Source organism: Oryctolagus cuniculus, chromosome 3 (genome assembly GCF_051225735.1).
Source record: "Oryctolagus cuniculus isolate XC-2025 breed Fujian yellow rabbit chromosome 3, ASM5122573v1, whole genome shotgun sequence".
Lineage (NCBI taxonomy): Eukaryota > Metazoa > Chordata > Mammalia > Lagomorpha > Leporidae > Oryctolagus > Oryctolagus cuniculus.
The window spans coordinates 137411924-137432508 of NC_142869.1; the positions used below are offsets into that span (position 1 = coordinate 137411924).

General features: G+C 40.6%; 1 protein-coding gene across 1 annotated transcript in view; it reads left to right on the forward strand.

Moving 5' to 3' along the window:
* Nucleotides 1–7446, forward strand: part of LOC138849197 (uncharacterized) — a 106286-nt gene extending 98840 nt beyond the window's left edge. Inside the window, exon 4 of the mRNA XM_089328446.1 lies at nt 7039–7446. Coding sequence (XP_089184572.1) covers nt 7039–7124 — 86 coding nt within the window. The 3' untranslated portion in view covers nt 7125–7446. The remainder of the gene's footprint in view (nt 1–7038) is intronic.
* Nucleotides 7447–20585: the final 13139 nt, after the last annotated feature.

The following is a 20585-nucleotide window of genomic DNA, read 5'->3' on the forward strand; positions in this document are numbered from 1 at the left end:
ATATGGGGGGGGGGTGTCCTTAAAAAGTTCACTGCAAATGGAATTAAGGAATAAGTTTATTTCAGTGCAAAAGGAGTGTGAAATCCATGCCCAAGAAGGATCTTTAAAGCCAAAGTATATGAAATGTCCCCTCACCCCGTCTGATTGGCTATCATCCAAAAGACAGACGGTAACAAACGCTGGTGAGGATGTGGATATTATATACTGTTGGTAGGAAAACAGTATGGAGATTTCTTTAAAAAGCTAGAAATAGACTTTCTGTATGATCCAGCAATCCCACTGCTGGGTATTTACCCAAAAGACATAAACTCATTGTATCAAGGAGATACCTTCACCACCATGTTTATAGCAGTGTGGTTCACAAGAGCCAAAATACGGACTCAACCCAGATGTCCATTGTCAGATGAATGGGTAAAGAAATTGTGCACAAACACACACACACACACACACAATGGAATGTTACTCAGCTACAGAAAGGAATGAAATTCTATCATTTGCATAAAAAAGATCGCGACTGGAGGACATCATGTTACGTGGACACAGAGAGACAAATGCAGCAGCATGTTCTTCCTTATATGTGGGAGCTAAAATTTGAAAAAATATCAAATGTCTGTGTATATAAGTTGGGCTTCACATATAGTGTTTTGTCAAACTTTAAAAAAAACTTTGTCAAATTGTGAAGAATGATATAACACTATAATGATGTAACTATTTTAAAATTTACTGTTTATATGTGAAATGGACTTTTTCTATTTTATTGTTTATAGCCCTTACCTATATTCTGCTGAACTATAGTCTTTTTACTTTTTATTTGTTGAATTCTTTATTTAGTGGAGCTTCAAGCCTTTGACTACAATGTAAGTTAAAATTCGTTATCTCAAAAATAAAAATGAAGTTCATGAAAATGCATATATTAAAATTTCTTTGGATTTCAGAAGTTTTTGACATCAAAATAAACTTTTAATCCCATTTTTCTGTGAACTTTTAAAAGTACCCTTGTATATTCCCCCAAAGGGAAAGGATCTTAGGTGGTAACAAAAAATGGAAAGGGAATGAAAGAAAAATAAATAGGAAAGGAAGAGAAGAAATAGCATCAGCACACAGTTCTCTTTCATTCTCCAGGAATTCCGTTCATTGATTACGTAACCTAACCTACCCTGTTGTAGGCTTTTTAAAAAAATATGCCAGAGACTATTTTAGGTGCTACATGAATAACAACCCTGATAACAACCATTTGAAGTATGCGCTATTGTTATACTCAGTTCTACAGGAAAGGAACTAGGTGCTACAGTTTGGATGGTGCTTGTTTCCCAAGCTTGGACCCCAGTAGGACACTCTTTAGGCTGCAGAATCTTCTAAGAGGTGGAGCCTCATGGGAAGTTCTTGGGTCATTCTGCCTGCAGAAAGGATTGACACTGGTCTAGGGAGTGAATTGCTGCTTCTACGTACTAGGAGTCCTGCCCTTTGCCATTCAGTCTCTGGCTGCCTCTTCCCTGTGATCTCCCCATCTCAGGCACACTCCTGCTATTGTGATACAGCCAAGGTGGCCCTCAGGACAGGGCAGGTGCTATGCTGCGTGGACTTTCAACCTCCAAAACTGTGAGCTAAATAAGCCTCTTTTTCTTATAAGTAACCAGTCTCAGGTATTTTCATTATAGTACTGAAAAAATGGAGGTCCTTACCAACATGGCTTATTTTAATAGAAACAAATATTTGCCAAGATGAGTTCTAATTACTATTTTAATTTGCAAATATCTGAGTACTAGTAAAGGGATCCTTTAAAAAAAAATTTAGGGGCCGGCACTGTGGCTGAGCGGGTTAACGCCCTGGCCTGAAGCGCTGGCTCCAGCTCTGGCTGATCGGCGCAGCTCAGGCCATTGCAGCAATCTGGGGAGTGAACCAGTGGATGGAAGACCTCTCTCTCTGTCTCTGCTTCTCTCTGTAACTCTGCCTGTCAAATAAATAAAAAATTAATTTTTAATTTTAATAGATTCAACATGCTTTGTAGATAGAATTCTAAAATATTTTTTAGAATTTTTTTTATTTGGAAGTCTGAGTTAGAGGGAGAGACAGAGCTCTTCCATCTGCTGGTTCGCTCCCTAGATGGCTGCAATGATCAGGGCTGGGCCAGGCCATAATCAGGAGCATCTTCTGGGTCTCCCATATATGTGGCAGGGGCCCAAGCACTTGGACCATCCTCCGCTGGTTTTCCTAGGCCATTAGCAGGAAGCTAGATTGGAAGCGAAGCAGCTAGGACTCTAACTGGAATGCCAGCATTTTAGGCAGTAATGTAACCTGCTATGCCACAACGTTGGTCCCAGGGATCATTTTTAGTAAGATTATTGACTAGTTATCCAATTAGCCTATTCTTTTTTTCTCTTCTATTAGTGTTTCCTTCATACTAATTTGTAAAATTCTTTTTTGAAAAATTTATTTTATTTATTTGAAAGACAGAGTTAGGTAGAGACAGAGAAAGAGGTCTTCCGTCAGCTGGTTCAATCCCTAGAAGGCCGCAATGGCTGGAGCTGCGCTGATCCGAAGCCAGGAGCCAGGTGCTTCAGGCCAGGGCTTTAACTTGCTACGCCACAGTGCCAGCCCTGTAAAATTCTTAATATATAAAGGATATTGCATTTTTGTTTAAAATTGACAAAAATGCCTTCCTGGTTTATCATTTCCCCTTAATTAATCATAGTTTTTCTGCATGGGTATTGAAAAATGTTACAGTCAGTCACTGTTCTGCATGGTTTCTAATTTTGCTTTCTTACTTAGAAATGGTCTGTGGTAGGGGCCGGCGCCGTGGCTCACTTGGTTAATCCTTTGCCTGCGGCACCGGCATCCCACATGGGCGCCAGGTTCTAGTCCTGGTTGCTCCTCTTCCAGTTCAGCTCTCTGCTGTGGCCTGGGAGGGCAGTGGAGGATGGCCCAAGTGCTTGGGCCCTGCACCCGCGTGGGAGACCAGGAAGAAGCACCTGGCTCCTGGCTTCGGATCAGTGTAGCGCAGGCCATAGCAGCCATTTGGGGAGTGAACCAATAGAGGGAATACCTTTCTCTCTGTCTCTCTCACTGTCTATGACTCTACCTGTCAAAAAAAAAAAAAAAAAAAAAAAAAAAAGAAAGAAAAAGAAATGGTTTGTGGTTTCATTTTTCCCAGTATTTTATTGTGAAAATTTTCAAAGTTGGGAGAATTTTATGGCGAACCTTCTCATGCTCACCACCTGGATTCTGCCAGTACCATGTGCCTTCATTTCCTGTTGCTATTGTAACCAATTACAACACACTCCATGACTGAACACTAATCTACTGTTTTCCAGAGCCAGGAATGAGAACTCCGAAGCGGGTCTCAGTGGACTAAGATGTGGGCTTGGGTGCATTCCTTTCTGGAGGCTTCCAGGAAGATTTGCTGGCCTTCTCCAGGGTTTAGGGGCTGCAAGCAGTCCTAGGCTCATGCTGTCTATTCTCCAGCTCCAGAGACAGCCGTGCCACATATATTTGGCCCTTTTTCCAAACTCATGTCTCCTCTGACCCCCCTGTTCTGCTTTCCTACTCTGCCTTAAGGACCCTTGTGATTAGATTGGGCTCCATCTGGATAACTCAGGATGAAGTCCCATCTCAGGGTCAGTTGACAGCCAACTGCATTCCAACTGGAAACTTCATTCTCCTTTGCTGTGTAATTTTATATTCAGAGTTTCTGGGAATTGGGTTGTAGACCTGTGGGAGGGAACTTCAAAAGTTCATGGAAAAATAGAATTAAACGATGTTTATTGAAATTCATGATACATAGGAAACCCGAGACTAGGTAATTTATAAAGAACAAAGATCTATGTCTGACAATTCTTGAGGCTGGGAAGTCCAAGGTCCTAGGGCTCCCTTCTGCTGGGGACTTCTTGCAGTGTTATCCCATGTCAGAAAACAGAAGTGCCAGTGGATGGGGTGAGGGTGGGGGAGTGAACTTGTCCTTTTATCAGGAACACACTCCCTCTGTAATGGCATTAATCCACTCTCCCTTTAAAGGTTGCACCTCTCAACACTGTTGCATTGGGAGTTTAAGTCTCAAAACATGAACTTCAGGGAACACTCAAACCATGGCAACTATGAACATCAAGTATCTACCTCTCCGCATTTCTATCAATCCATGTTATTTTAAAAATGAAATTATTTGAGAGGGAAAGAGGAAGTAAGAGAGAGAGAGAGAGAGAGAGCAAGAGCGAGCTCCTAATTGCTGGTTTACTTCCCAAATGCCTGCTGCAGCTGGGCCAGGGGTGGAGCCAGGAAGCAGGAAGCAGGGATATAATTCAGGTCTCCCTCATGGTGGCAGGAATCCAATTACTTGAACCCTCAGGACTGCCTGCCAGGATCTGAACTGGCTAGAAACTGGTCTGGAGCCAGAGCCAAGAATTTAACCCAGGCATTCCAATGTGGGACACAGATGTCTTAGCGGGTAGGCTAAATGCCAACTCTCATATTATTTTTGTTGCATTTCCATAGTAAAGTGGAAACATCATTATTTCTCTCCCTAACAGCATGAACATTATAGAGTTTATTATTTGTTTATAGTTTTTAAAAAGTTTGCAGATAGAAAACACACACAAGAAAATGTGTAGATTAAAAATATACATATGTTGACTACGAACACCTGTGCAACCCGAACTGCTATTAAGAAAAAGATCATTGACTTCAGCTTCCCACCTCTCCTCAGCCAGCCTCCACCCTCAGCCACCACAGGCAACCCCCATGCTGGTTTATGGTACCGTTCATCAGTTTACCTGTTCTAATTCTTCATCTAAGTAGAATCACTCCGCATATACTTTTTGTATACAAGACTACTTTGCATGCTTCTGCAATCTATCCATGCTGTTGGATGTATCAGTTCACTCTTTTTTATTATTATCCCATCGTATTGACAATCACTATTGCTCAATGGATGAGTTTGTTGACTGAATTCAGTTCTTGGCTACTCTGAATAAATCTATGGAAATTCTTACACAAATCTTTTTGTGAGCGTATTTATCACTTTTTACTGATATATAAGATCATATATTTATGGTATGTATTGTAATGATTTGAAATGTGTATGTATTCTAGAATGGCTGAATTGAGCCAAATAACAAAGGCATGACCTCACAAACTGACAGTTGTGTGGATGTGTCTGTGTGGGAAGAACACTTTTCTCTTTGAAATTTTCATTACCACTTGTACAATATAGATCTGTTGAGCATATCCTTCCTGTCTAACTCAAATTTTATGTCTTTCGACTAATGTATCCCCAATCCATCCCACCTCTTTACTCTGCATCTGTGAGTTTGACTTTTTAGATCCTACACTGGAGTGAGATGATGTGGTATTTGTCCTTCTGTGCCTGGTTCATTTCACTTAATATAATGTGACATTTATGTTGGCATCACAAATGATAGAATATCCTCCTTTCATAAGGCTGAGTTTGTCCCATTGTGAATATATACCAATTTTCTTTATTCATTGATAGGCGCTGAGCTGGATCTAATATCTTGATTATTGTGTATAGTGCTGCAATAACCATTGGACTTCAGATAGCTATTTGAATTTTTTTTTATTTGACAGGTAGAGTTATAGATAGTGAGAGATAGAGACAGAGAGAAAGGTGTTCCCTCTGTTGGTTCACTCCTCAAATTGCTGCCACAGCCGGCACTGCACCGATCTGAAGCCAAGGAGCCAGGTGCTTCCTCCTGGTCTCCCATGCGGGTGCAGGGGCCCAAGCACTTGGGCCATCCTCCACTGCCCTCACTGGTCACAGCAGAGAGCTGGACTGGAAGAGGGGCAACCAGGACTAGAACCCGGAACCCACGTGAGATGCCGGCGCCGCAGGTGGAGGATCAACCTACTGAGCCACGGCGCCAGCCCCTATTTGAAATATTGATTTACTTCCTTTGGCTATATCCTTTAGTGGGATTGCTAGATCGTATGGTAGTTTTTTATTTTTGTAAGCAACTTCATTGTGTTTGTCATAATGGATGTACTAATTTATATCCCTACCAAAAGAGTATCAATGTTCCCTTTTCCCCACATCCTCTTTAGCATTGATTATCCTTTGTCTTTTTTGATAAAAACCATTTTAACACGTCTGAAGTGATATCTGATTGTGGTTTTAGCTTGCATTTTCCTGATAATTAGCACTGTTGAGCATTTTTTCACATATGGAAGTGCCCTCTTATCCAGTTCTGTTTGCCATGATTTCAGTTACTTGTGGTTAGCTGTGGTCCAAAAATATTAAGTGGAAAATTCCATAAACAATTTGCATGTTTTAAATTGAGTGCTGATCTGAGTAGTGTGTGGAAATTTATGCTATCCTAGTCCATCCTACTTGGGGCATGAATCATCCCTTTCTCCAGTGTATCCACAAAGCATACACTACCTGCATGGTAGTCACATGGTAGTAATTTTGGTCATCAGGTTAACTGGTAAGGTATCACAATGCTTATGTTCAAGAAATCCTCCTCTTAAGAATGGTCCCAAAGTGCAAAAGTGTTGATGTTGGAAATTCAAATGCCCAAGAGAAGCCATAAAGTGTCTCATGTAAGTATCATCTCACATCATCACAAGAAGAAGGTGAGTTCAATAAAGTAAGACACTTAGAGACCTAGCATTCTTGTAACTTTTGTTAAAGTCCTGTATACTGCTATAATCCTTTTTATTTTTGGTTATTGTTAATCTCTTATTGTGGCTGATTAATGCAACATATATACATGTATACATATGTATATATAGGAAATGTGTATGTGTGTATATATATATATATATATGTATATGAATATATAGGAGAAACCATGGTATACACAGAGTGGGCTACTATCTGCAGTTTCAGGTATCTACTGGGGATCTTGGAACATACCTCTTGTACCTATTGGTCATTTGTATGTCTTATGAGACTTGTTTATTCAGGTCCTTTGTCCATCTCTGAGTTTTGTTATTTGTTTTCTTGCTCTTGAGTTGAGGTTCTTTTATATTTTGAATGTTAATCCCTTATTAGATGTATGGCTTAGCAATATTTTCTCTGTTCTGTAGGTTGTCTCTTCATTCTGCTTATTGTTTTCTTGGCTATGCAGAAGCCTTCTAGTTTGATGCAATCCTACAATCAAGTGAAGAAGTGAATGGATGCATTTCCCAGTTTCTAGCTATTCTTTGATTTGTGCGGAAGGGGTCCACAGTCTCAGCACGGTCATTTCTACAAAAGGGAGCAGCGCAGGCCATAAACCAGTGCACAGAGGAATGACTGAAACCCCTGGCATGAATTCATTCATGCCACAGCACTCATGAGAGAGAAGGTAAAACACTGGAACATATTACTAGAGATCTACTTCTTCTACTGTGAGTTCTAGAACATTTAAATATAGACCAGATGTTTCCAATAAATATACAACATCTAAATCGAGATGTAAAATGTATGCTGGATTTTGAAGACTTAGTATAAAAAAGGTAAAATGTCTCATTAATAATATTTCATACTGATTGCTTGTTGAAATATTATTTTGGATATTGGGATAAATAAAATAGATGCTAAAATGAAAAAAAAATCCTGCAATCTTATTTGTCTATGTTTGCTTTCAATGACTGACCTTTGGGGTTCATGGGCAAGGAAATCATAGCCCAGGCCAATGTCATGGAACCTTTTCCTAATTTTTTTCCTAGTGGTTTGAGTTTCAAGTCTTCTATTGAAGTTTTTAGTTCGAGTTGATTTTTGTGTATGGTGTGTGCTAAGGGTCTATGTTCATTCTTAGGATATCCAGTTTTTCCCACCACCACCACTGAAGATACTATACTTTATATTTTGTGTGTTCTTGTACTTTGTTAAAACTCAATTAACATGGCATGTGGGTTTATTTCTGGCCTTTTTTGTTCCATTGGTCTATGTGTCTGTTTTTATGCTAATACTCTGCTGTTTTGATGACTATAGATGTGTAGTCATATTTCTATTGCGCAAATATGTTAGAAGTAGAATTGATGAGTCATTGCATTAGTGTGTGATTAGTTTTAGAAAAAGTTCTAGAATATGTTAAGAAATAATTCTATTATTTTATGTCCACCAACTGTGTGTGATAATTCCAGTTGCTCTAAATCTTTTCTAACTTCAGTGGTGTCATTGTTTTTAATTTTAACTATTTTGGGAGCTGGAATCTCCTTATGGTATTAGTCAGCATTTACTGATGCCTGTACTGTTGTTGAGTACTTTTTCATGCCCATAGAAACCATTCATATATCTTCTTTTGTGAATATATGCTTAAATTTCTTGCTCATTTTTATTTTTATGGCTTTAAGTATTATTCTACATTTCATTTGTTTTATTTTGGTGGATCATTTGAGATGGAAATTAAAAATCATTCCTAAAAATTAAACTAATTTTCCCCAATATATCTTTAAATTACCCTTTATATGTCCATTGATGTGTAATGCCATGTTTATCATACTGTTAGATGCATTGTTTTCTTTTGCAATTTTTCGTTCCATTTTTAAACCCTTTTTAAACACTTTATTTCAGAATAGTTTTTATGAAATAAAAATTATGAAGTAGTAATATAGAGTTCCCAGATACAGCTCACTCCCACCTCCCCTATTGCTGGCATCTTATATTCACATATTTGTCACAATCAATGGAACATATTCAGCTTCTCTGATTTTTTAATCCACACTCCCTCAAGCCTTCTCACCTTCCCTAGTCTCTAGTAATCAACATTTGGGATCAGATTGAGTTTTTTTAAATTTTAACTCCTGCATGTGACAGAAAACTTGCTGCATTTGCCTTTCTGTGTTTGGCTTATTTTATGCAACATGAAATCCTGCAGTTCCAGCCATTTTACTGCAAATGATAGGATTTCCTTCTCTTTCATGGTTGACTAGTATTCCATTGTGTCTATACACCACATTTTCTTTATCCATTCACCTGATGATGGACAGGTGAATTCCATGTTTCAGTTATTGTGAGCAGTGCAAACACAGGGGAACAGGTATTCTTTGATACAAGTTCATGTCTTTTCAGTATATTCCCACTAGTGGAACTGTTGAATCATATGGCCACTCTCATTCTAGTTTTTAAAGAAATCTCAATACTGTTCCCATAGTGGTGGCACTAATTCAGATTCCCACCAACAGTGTGTAAGAGTTTCCATTTTTCTACCTCCTCACCAGCATTTTTTACTGTCTTTTTTATAATAGCCATTCTGACAAGGGTAGGGTGATATCTCTCTGTGGTTTTATCTGCATTTCTCTGATGGCAAGTGATATTGAACAGAAAGTATTTTGATGGCCACTTACATTTCTTTGGGAACTATTCAGATCCTTTGCCCTTTTCTGAATTATACTGGTTGTTTCTCTCTTGTTGAGATTTTTCGTTGCTGATATATTCTAGATATTAATCCTTTGTCAGAGAAGTCGCCTGCAAATACTTTCTCCCATTCTTTTGGCTGTCTCTTCACTCTACCACTTGTTTCCCTTGCTGTGCAGAAGCTTCTGAATTTGATACAATTCCATTGTCGAATTTTGCTTGTGTTGCCTGCACTTTCAGGGTCTTATCCAAAAACTCATCATCCATACCAGTGTCATGAAGTGTTTGTTTGTTTTCTTCTAGAATTTTCAGTTTCAGGTTTTACATCTAAGTTTTTGACCCACCTTGAGCTGATTTTTGTATATGGTGAGAAGTATATCCTTTTTTTTTTTGATAGGCAGAGTTAGACAGTGAGAGAGAGAGAGCAGAGAGAAAGTCTTCCTTCTGTTGGTTCGCCCCACCACCACCCCCCAAAAGGCCGCTATGACCAGCACAGCGCGCTGATCTGAAGCCAGGAGCCAGGTGCTTCCTCCTAGTCTCCCATTCGTGTGCAGGACCCAAGGACTTGGGCCATCCTCCGCTGCCTTCCTGGGCCACAGGAGAGAGCTGGGCTAGAAGAGGAGCAACCAGGACAGAACTGACGCCCCAACCTGGACTAGAACCCAGAGTACCTGCACTGCAGGTGGAGGATTAGCCTAGTGAGCCACAGCGCCAGCGAGAAGTATATTCTAATTTCATACTTCTACATATGTACATGTACCAACCAATTTATTGAAAAGGCTATCACTTATTCAATGTATATTCTTGTATGTATTATTCAATTGTATGTATATACAATTAATTGTATTAATACATGTATTAATTTCTGGGTTCTCGATTATGTTCTATTGATCTATATGTTTTTATACCAGTACCATGCTGTTTTAATTACTATACCTTTATAGTATGCTTTGAAATTAGGGATTGTGATACTTCCAGCTTGATGTTTTTTTTTTTTTTTTGGCTCAGAATGGCTCAGGATTGCTTTGGCTGCTCTGGGTCTTTTGTGGTTCCATGTGAATTTTAGGATTTTTTTCTGATTCTATAAAGAATATCAGTGGTAATTTGGTAGGGATTGTGCTGAATCTATAGATTGCTTTAGATACTATGGACATTTTAGTGATATTACTTCATCCAAATCTATTAGTAAGAAGTATCTTTCCATTTTTGTGTATGTGTCCTTGATGATTTCTTTTATCCATGTTTTGTAATTTTAATTGTAGATATTTTTCACTTCTTTTGTTACATTTATTCCTAAATATTTGAACATTTTTAAAAATTTTATTAATATAAAGAGAACAGATTTCATGTATTTCATGGGTACAGTTGTCAGAAGATAACCATACTTCCCTCCTTCTCTCCTCCTTCTCTCAGTTCATCTTCTTCCTTCCTTCCTTTTTTTTCTTTAATTTTTGCAAACACATACTTTCAGCACACTCTATAATCACAGGTTTAACACACCACTAACTATAATAATGAACAAGTAAAAAGTAGGAAGACTACAGTTCCACATGAGTACAAATAAGGGCTAAAAACAAATCAAAAGATGTCAGTTTCCTTCCTATGCTTTCTTGTATTCTATATTAACTGCCACATATCAGAGAAAACATATGAAATTTGTCTTTTTGGGACTGGCTTGTTTTACTGAGCATAATGGCTTCTAGTTGTGTCTATTTTGTTGCAAAAGACAGGATTTCATTCTTTTTATGGCTGCATAGTATTCCATAGCATGTGTGTGTGTACCTATATATATATATACACTATATATATTATATTATATATAATATATATTGACACTATATATATATGTGTGTGTGTGTGTATATATATATATATATATTCCACAATTTCTTTGTCCTAGTCATCAATTGATAGACATCTGGGGTTGAGCTGCATTAAATGTGGGATATACAGATAACTCTTTCAAATGCTGATTTCATATCCTTTGGATAAAGTCCCAGCAGTGGGATGGCTCAGTCATATGGTAGATCCATTTCCAGCTTTTGTAGCTATGTTGAATGGAATTTCTTTCTTGAGTTCTCTTTCAATGAGATCATTATTGGTGTATAAAATGCAACTTTTTAATATGCCAATTATGTATCCTGTGGGTTTAGTGAATTGGTTTATAAGTTCTTAAAGTTTTTGGTGGAGGATTTAGGTTTCTCAATATAGAATACCATGTAATCTAAAATATGTATATTTTCACTTCCTCCTTTCCAATTTTGATACCCTTTCTTTCTCTGCCTTAATTGCTTTTGATAGTACTCTCAATACTATTTTGAATAAGGGTGGTGAAAGTGTTATCTTTGTCTTATTCCAGGTCTGAGGGGATTCAGCCTTTCCCTATTCATTATGATATTGGCTATGGGTTATAATTTTGAGGTATGTTCCTTTTATACCTTATTAGTGGGAAGTTTTTGTCATAAAGGGATGTTGATATCTTATCAAATGTTGGTTTTTTTTGCATCCATTGAGATGATCATCTCATTTTTGTTTATTCATTCTGTTGATGTGATTTATTGATTGTGAATGTTGAACCATCCTTGCATCTCTGGGATAAACCTTACTTGGTCTTTGTGATGTAGTGCTGGATTCATTCTGCTAAAATTTTATTGAGATTTTTGCATCTGTGGTTATCAGTGGTATTAGTATATGGTTTTCTTCTTTGTGTTGTATCTTTTTTTGGTTTTGGTATCAGAGTTATGATGACCTTGTTAGAAAGTCTGGCAGAGTTCCATCCTTTTCAGTATTTTGGGATAGTTTGAAAAGTATTGGAGTTCATTCCTCATTAAATGTTTTATAGAACTCAGTTGTTGGGGCAGGTACTGAGGTGCAGCAGGTTAAAGCCCTGGCCTGACGTGCCGGCATCTCAAATGGGTTGCTCTGCGTCCTGGCTGTTCCACTTCCAATCCAGTTCTAGTCCCGGCCACTCCACTTCCAATCCAGCTCTCTGCTATGGCCTGGGAAAGCAGTAGAAGGTGGCCCAAGTCCTTGGGCCCCTGTACCCACGTGGGAGACCTGGAAGAAGCTCCTGGCTCCTGGCTTACGTCAAAGGTTAATATTGATAATAACTCCTATAATTTTCTTGGTTGATTATTGCTTGTATCTACTCTGTTAGTGAGTGTTGTACTGTCATGTGTTTTTATGTTAGCAACTTTTAAGGCAGACTCTTCATGATTTCTAGGAAGGTTGATCTGGTGTTCATGAATTCCCTGTTTTTGTTTTTCTGGAAAATGGTTTATTTATCTTTCTCTTATTTTTTAAAAAATTTTTATTTTTTTTATTTTTTGACAGGCAGAGTTAGACAGTGAGAGAGAGAGAGAGAGACAGACAGAGAGAAAGGTCTTCCTTCCGTTGGTTCACCCCCAAAATGGCTGCTACGGCCGGTGCTGTGCTGATCCGAAGCCAGGAGCCAGGTGCTTCCTCCTGGTCTCCCATGCGGGTGCAGGGCCATCCTCCACTGCCTTCCTGGGCCACAGCAGAGGACTGGAAGAGGAGCAGCCGGGACAGAATCTGGCGCCTCGACTGGGACTAGAACCCTGGGGTGCTGGCGCTGCAGGTGGAGGATTAGCCTAGGGAGCCACAGTGCCAGCCCTGGTGAAAATCTTTTCTCTTCTAAAGTATAGCTTCATTGAGAATACTATTCCTGGTTGGAAGATTTTTTTCTTTCAAGAATTTGAACATATATTCTCACTCTCTGCTGGCCTGTAGAGTTTCTGTTGAGAGGTCTGCTATTAGTCTAATTGGTTTTCCTTTATTTGTAACTTGATGTTTTTCTCTTACTGCCCTTAGGATTCTTTCATAGTCTTTAACTTTTGGAAATTTGACTATATGTCTTGGAGAAAGTCTCTTTCAGCTGAGTCTGGAGTTCTTTGAACTTCCCATATCTAGAAGTTTATATCTCTTTCAATATGTGGGAAAATTTCAACTGTTATTTCATTCAGTAGATTCTCAATGTCTTTCTTTTGCAGTTATTCCTCCTGTATGAATATTTTTTCACTTAATGATATCCCATACACCATGTAGGCTTTTCTTTATTCTTTATTATTATTTTTTTTTTTTTTTGGTGTCTGACTGGGATAGTTTAAAAATCTTGTACTCCGGATAAAAAATTATTTCTCCTGCTTGGTCTTTTCTGTTCTTGAAGCTCTCAGTTGTATTGTTTGTCTTACTGATTGAAGTGTATAGCTTCAAAATTTGTTTTGTTCTTTTTAATTATCTCAATCTCCTGGTTGAAGTTCTCACTCAAAGCAAGTATTGTTTCCCTAATTTCTTTAAATGGTCTATCTGTATGCTTTTGCATCTCATTGAGTTTCCTTAGGGTAATTTTTTCTCCAGGTGTTTCGTAGATTTCCTTCAGATCAGGATCTATTTATGGAGACAGCTGTGTTCTTTAGGAGGCATCATGTCCTTGGTTCTTGACGTTTGCTTTTGCATCTGGTGTAATGTTCCTTCTTTCTGTGGAGGAGGTTTCTTTGGCAAAGACTTTTTCTGTTTAGATAGAATGTGGGTGTCACCTGAGTTGTTGCTTTGCCCTTCATTCTAGATGACCCCAGAAATGTAAACTCTGAGTGACTTCTTCAGCTTTCACCAGAGTCAGCAGTGTTTATGAGTACCACAGTTGCCTAGTCTGCAGCAGTTCTTGGAGGTAATAGTTATAACTTTGAAGTGGATATGAACTTCCCAATATGTGTGTGTGTGTAGCCATCCCCATAGAGTTGGGTATCACTCATACTAGGGTTTCTGTTGCCTACAATCACCTTCCAGTGCTGCTATCGGACATAGAGAGTGGGTACAATCTTCTTGTACATCCAGACAAGACTGCATAATGCTGGGGCTTGTGGTGTCAATAGCTATGGGCTTGGAACTGTGTGGTGTGGATGGTATCTTTCCCAGGTCCTGCAGTGTGGGTGTGACTAATACTCAGACTTCTAACAATTGTGTTATAGTGGACATAATGCTCATATCCCAGCACTAGGAGATGTTAAGGGGACCTTGCCCAAGTCCCTTGGGGGTAAATACAGGTTATACTGGGAACTGTGCACTGGCAAATGTGAGTCTGGAGCAGTGGAATACATGTAGGCACTTCCCCAGGTCCATCCGGGTATGTTACAATGATTAGGAGGAATACAGTACTAGTCGGTGCAGTCCTGGAGCTGCATGACACAGCAGTGCTTCCTCATGTCTCTCAGGGTGAGTGCCATTTATGCTGGGGATTGTGGCCTGACAGCACCATTCTGAAACAGAGGACCCAGGTAGAGCCCTCTAGATCTCACAGGTGAGTGCAAGTTACTCTGGGGTAACTGAAGTTACTAACACCGACAGCAGCATTCCCAGAATTGCAGGGAACCAAGGGGTCCTACCCCAGTTCCCAGATAGCATGCAAGCGTGATGCTTAGGCTTGTGCCTTGGTCACTCGGTACCTTGTGCTAAGAGCTGCAGAAGGGGCTTCATTAGGTGGGGTCCTCTGGGATTGTATATGGACTGCCAGCTCGAAGAAGTAAAGGGAAACTTCCCTAGATTATACCCAGTGAGAAAAACTTATGCCCAGAACCCCTGCAGCAGAGGCCCTTTGCCTAGAAAATCACCCTTGCTCTGTCTTTGGGGACTTCCAGTAGTGATGTGGTTGCTTACTGCCCTTTAAAACAGTAACTTAGTAACTTCTTGGCAGCCACTTAAGCCTGGAGCTTTGGGGCTAGAGGGAGGCAACCTGGATTTCTTTTTAGGAACAAAGTAGTCACTCAGTACCCAGTCAACTTTCTAGACTTGAGTTAAAGTCAATGAGGAGGGACTGTGGATAGGGTTCTCTGCAGCAGTGGCAAGGGTGATTGTGCTGTCTGCTTACCTCTTCCCAACAAGGTGGCGTCCTCCAGCAGGGAAGCTGGGGTAGGGGCAGTGAGCAGCAACACGTGGCATTGGTGGCATTTTGTTCCTCCCTTTCTACTGGCTTTCAGAGTCTTTGTGCTGTTTGCAGTTCTCATCACTTGCTTATTCAAACTGTCCCTCAGTCAGTCTCTACAAGTTCTATTATTTTATATATAGAATCCTTTTCCTGGCAAGATGGTGTTCCCCCAACCAGGGCCCCAGAATAAGAGTGGCAGGGGCAGTGATGGTCAATGTTGTTTGCTTTATTCCCTTCTCTCTCTGCTGGCTTTCAGGTTTCTGTCTTTCTGTCTCTTTCTAATGTATGTTCTTTCACTGGTACTAACAAAATAATAATTATTAAGGATTAGAATATACATTAAAAACTGGTACATTAAACCCAGTCTTTTTGTTCTTCTCTTTTTTGTGTTTTACTATATACCCATTCACATTCATTTTTCTAGATGAACTTAAAAATTATTTAGTAAAAAATCACTTAGTAAAGCTACACACTTTTGTATTTCCTTATGATTGAGAATGGAAAATTTTCAAGCTTATAAATTAATTTGAGGAAAACTCATTTTACCTGCTTTGTCTTATCATCAGGAAGCATAGTATCTCTATTAAATATCTAAATTTTTTATTAGTAAAATTAAGATTGGTCCTTGGTATTTTGTATTTTTTGGTATCGTGAGACTGTGCTCATTTAGATTTTTATTTCTGTTTCTGTCTGTAAATATTTTATAGACCTTAAAAGAAATAAACAACTACAAACTAACCAGAACAATTTTTTTCCTTAACAGACATGTCTCAGAGATTGCTGCATAAAGGCTTCCTAGGAGAAGACCTTCCAGATAAATACAGCCACAGATGCCAGACGGTCTGGTCTGGTCCACAATATTCTGTCTGCAGGGATGCCCTGTGCTTTACAGACTCACTCAGCCCCGAGACCAAGTAGTTCCCCAGGTGCAGCGGTATGCTATGGTCTTTAAGTCTTTGTGAACTTCTTCAAAGCCTTTTCCACCTTTAAAGGACAGTGGCTCTCAGTCTTTGCTGTAAAAAAAAAGGCTCACCCATCCCCAGAGACTCTGATTTAGTTGATCTACAGTAGAATTGGAGTGTCGATATTGTTAAAAAATCTCCCCAAGTAATTCTAATTTGCTGCCAGAGTTGGCAATCATTTTCTTAATTCTTATGTAAAGAGCAGGATGGAACTTTGCCTGTAGTGCCCATGTTCCCCAGAAGACATTTTGATTTAATGGAGAAAGGAAGATCTCTGCTTCCCTTTAAAAAGCCACACTACCAAGGGAGAAATGTTTTACAGGCGCATGAGGAGGTGAGACTATTAAGGACCACCTCAAAAAGTTAGAGTGATGGATGTTGAAGACATTGACCCTTCCATTAGCAAAAGCCAACCACCATCAGTGTAGAAGCATTGTGGTTGTAGGTCAGGGAGATTTTGCCATCAGACCCATCACAAAAGCTACTACAATCTGAGTCTCAGAAAGGATCAGGTATTAGGGTTTGTCAGTCATTCTCCAGATAAGAGCAGGCAGGTTTTACTCTATCCCCTGGACCATGGAGTGTGATACAGCTGCATACTCTGGGGGTAACTGCCCATTCTGAGCTTGAAAACATGTAGATTAGTGTACATGGACTTATGTCAGTATTTCAAATCACTATTTATATTCTGTTAGAGGCACACACTGTGTGTCCAATGACCATATTCTGGCAGTCTTCAGGTTCTTTACTGGACATGTGATATCGTGTCACTACCAATAGGAAATTTGGGGGAGAAAAAGCAAAAGTGGGCTTTCCTTCCTCCCCTAGGCAGAGCCATTGGCCTTGGTCACTTGGGACACCAAAGCAAAAATGTATATTCTGATGTTCAAAGGGGGCTTAGGAGGTCAAATTTTATTATGAGCATCTCTATGGTTATTTCCAATTGTAAAACATTGACAATAAGCAGTTAACAAAATCTTTACTTGTGTCAGGCTCTGCCTAAGTGTTTTCTGTCTGTTGAAAATTTATTTCCCACACCCACCCCAGAAAGGATGGAATAATAAAATAACAGCAACAAGAAGAAGAACACAATTCAGTTCTGTGGCCAGGTCTCTCCGGATGCCTTACAAAGAGAAAACTGTATGGTAGAGTAGCAGAGACGCAAACCCGAAGCGAGATTGCCTGGGTTCAGCACCTGCTGCACCATTCACTTCTTTTGTGACCTGGACCTGTTCCTTCCCCTCTCTATGGCTCCGCTATTTGAAATGGGCAAAGTGAGAATACTACCTACTTCATAGGATTGCTGAAAATCTAGATAAATTTATGTCTAAAGCAGATAGAGTCAGCAGACAGAAAATGTAAAAATGGCTGCCATTTCATCTGCCATTTGTACTGTTATAGGGAGAATGGGATATGGAAACGTTGATGGTTGATTATTATCTATAATCTATAGGTGAAATTCAGTATGGGCCTATTAATAGTGCAGTCATGCTTCATGTAAGGATGGGACATGATCTGGGGAATGTGTCATTGGATGAGCATGAGAACATCATATCTTGTGCTTACACAAACCTAGAAGGTGGAGGTCAATAACTCAACCTGGCGCTCTTGATGCATCAAGAGACACAGTCAACGAAATGTCAGTATAACACAGCACACTCTTCTACTAGCGTTTTATAAGTGGAAGGAGTACACGCTAAAATATGGATAAAATTTCAGTATAGTAAATATATACTCCAGTAGCATAGTCATTTACTATCAAGTATTATATATTGTGCATACCTGTGTTACATCAGCATCACCACAAACATGGGAGTAATGCATTTTGCTGCATTATGATGGCTAAGATGTCTCTAGGCAGTAGGAATTTCCTAGCTCTGTTCTCATCTTTAATAAATATTGTGTACAAAGATATGATGAAATTATGTAAGCAGTCTGTTTCTTATCACACTTATATGCACTCATTTTAGCACCTTTAGACAGCTTTTGCTATGACATATATTGTAGAATTTGTCTAATGGTGATTGTCTACTCTCATTGTTCCAGAAGAAAGATTTTACTATACCATATCCTGTGTTTTAGGAAGGAGCAGAAGTGGTATTTTGAGGTCTGCATGACTGCCACCTTTATTATTATTACTGTTACTATTATTATTTAAAGATATATTTATTTATTTGAAAGAGCTACAGAGAGGGAGGAAGAGAGAAAGAGAAAGAGAAAGAGAAAGAGAGAGAGAGAGAGAGAGAGAGAGAGACTCTTCCATTTGCTGGTTTACTCCCCAAATGGGTACAATGGCTGAGACTGGGCTAGGCCAAAGGCAGGTACTTCTTCCAAGTCTCCCACATGGGTGCAGGGGCCCAAGCACTTGGACCATCTTCTGATGATTTCCCAGGCCATTAGCAGGGAGTTTGATCAGAAGTGGAGCAGTGAGGACACAAACCTGCGCCCATATGGGATGCCGATGTCACAGGTGGCAGTTTTACCTGCAACACCACAGCACTGGCTCTTATTATTATAATCTTGATCACTATTGTGCTAAGAGGCCGGCGCCGCGGCTCACTAGGCTAATCCTCTGCCTTGCGGCACCAGCACACCAGGTTCTAGTCCCGGTCGGGGCGCCGGATTCTGTCCCGGTTGCCCCTCTTCCAGGCCAGCTCTCTGCTGTGGCCAGGGAGTGCAGTGGAGGATGGCACAAGTGCTTGGGCCCTGTACCCCATGGGAGACCAGGAGAAGCACCTGGCTCTTGCCTTCGGATCAGAGCGGTGCGCCGGCTGCAGCGCGCTGGCTGTGGCGGCCATTGGAGGGTGAACCAACAGCAAAGGAAGACCTTTCTCTCTGTCTCTCTCTCTCACTGTCCACTCTGCCTGTCAAAAAAATAAATAAATAAAAATAAATAAAAATATTGCGCTAAGAATTGTTTAATAACTTTTCTAATGTTTATTATGTGAGAGACTGAGCATGACAGAGAGCTCCCGCCTGTTTGATTTCCTCGAATGCCTAGCAGACATGGAGTGGCTGGGAGGCTGAAGCTGGGAGCCAGGAGTACAATGCAGGTCTCCCATGTGGGTGGCAGAGACCCATTACTTGAAGCATCATTGCCGTTTCCAGGGTTTGCCTTAGCAGGAAGCTGGAGTCAGGAGTTGCAGCCAGGTATCGAACCCAACTACTGAACTACTAGGCCACACGCCTGCCTCCTTGTCATCTTTAATTGGTTTGTGTCACCTCTGTATCTCTGCCTATCACAGGCCCTGCCCATGAAGAGTGAGTTTGTGCTCCTATGCTAGTGACCTATGTCTCCCTTCGGGGATCAGAGGCCTGCAGATGACTGCTGATGGATTTGGAGGAAGGACTTGTCACAGTTTTAACTTCCCAGAAGCCCAGTGTCTCACATGTCCATGGGAACTGGAAAGTCTCCCGGGCCTTGAGTTCTGTTAGGAACCTGGTCACAATGAGGGGGGCTGCTGGATCTGGGAGAGTGGTCAGCAAATTAGGACAAAGAACACAAGACAGCAGACAGCAAGAACCGGCTGGCGGTGTGTGTTGGGGGAAGAACTCTGGACTCTCCCCCCTCAGTTTGTAGGTTCTTTTCCAGAGCCCAGGTGGGATGTAGCAAAGGATACCGTACTCTCTATCACTCTGAGGTTGCACTGTGGGGAGTTCCTCAAACCCGGGGTGATTTGAGAGACCCACCCAGTCTCCAGCCTGGGGCTACTTCTGATCCTACCCAGCATTCTCCGGAGACACAGAGCCAATGGGATATGCAGTCATCCTCATCCCTCCTTTTTTTTTTTTTTTTTTTTTTGGACAGGCAGAGTGGACAGTGAGAGAGAGAGAGAGAGAGAGAAAGGTCTTCCTTTTGCCGTTGGTTCACCTTCCAATGGCTGCCGTGGCCGGCGCGCTGCGGCCGGCGCACCGTGCTGATCCGATGGCAGGAGCCAGGTGCTTCTCCTGGTCTCCCATGGGGTGCAGGGCCCAAGCACCTGGGCCATCCTCCACTGCACTCCCTGGCCACAACAGAGAGCTGGCCTGGAAGAAGGGCAACCGGGACAGAATCCGGCGCCCCAACCGGGACTAGAACCCGGTGTGCCGGCACTGCAAGGTGGAGGATTAGCCTAGTGAGCCGCGGCGCCGGCCGCAGTCACCCCTCCTCACCTCTGGGGAATCTGTTCCAGGACCCTCCAACGAATACCAAAATCCATGGGCACTCAAGTCCCTTCTATAAAATGGCTTAGTATCCGCTTATCACCCATCCATATCTTCTGGTCTCTTTTAAATGTCTCTAGATTATTTATAATACCTCTTACAAACATAACACTATGTATGTAGTTGTACTATATATACATATATTTTTGACAGGCAGAGTGGACAGTGAGAGAGAGAGACAGAGAGA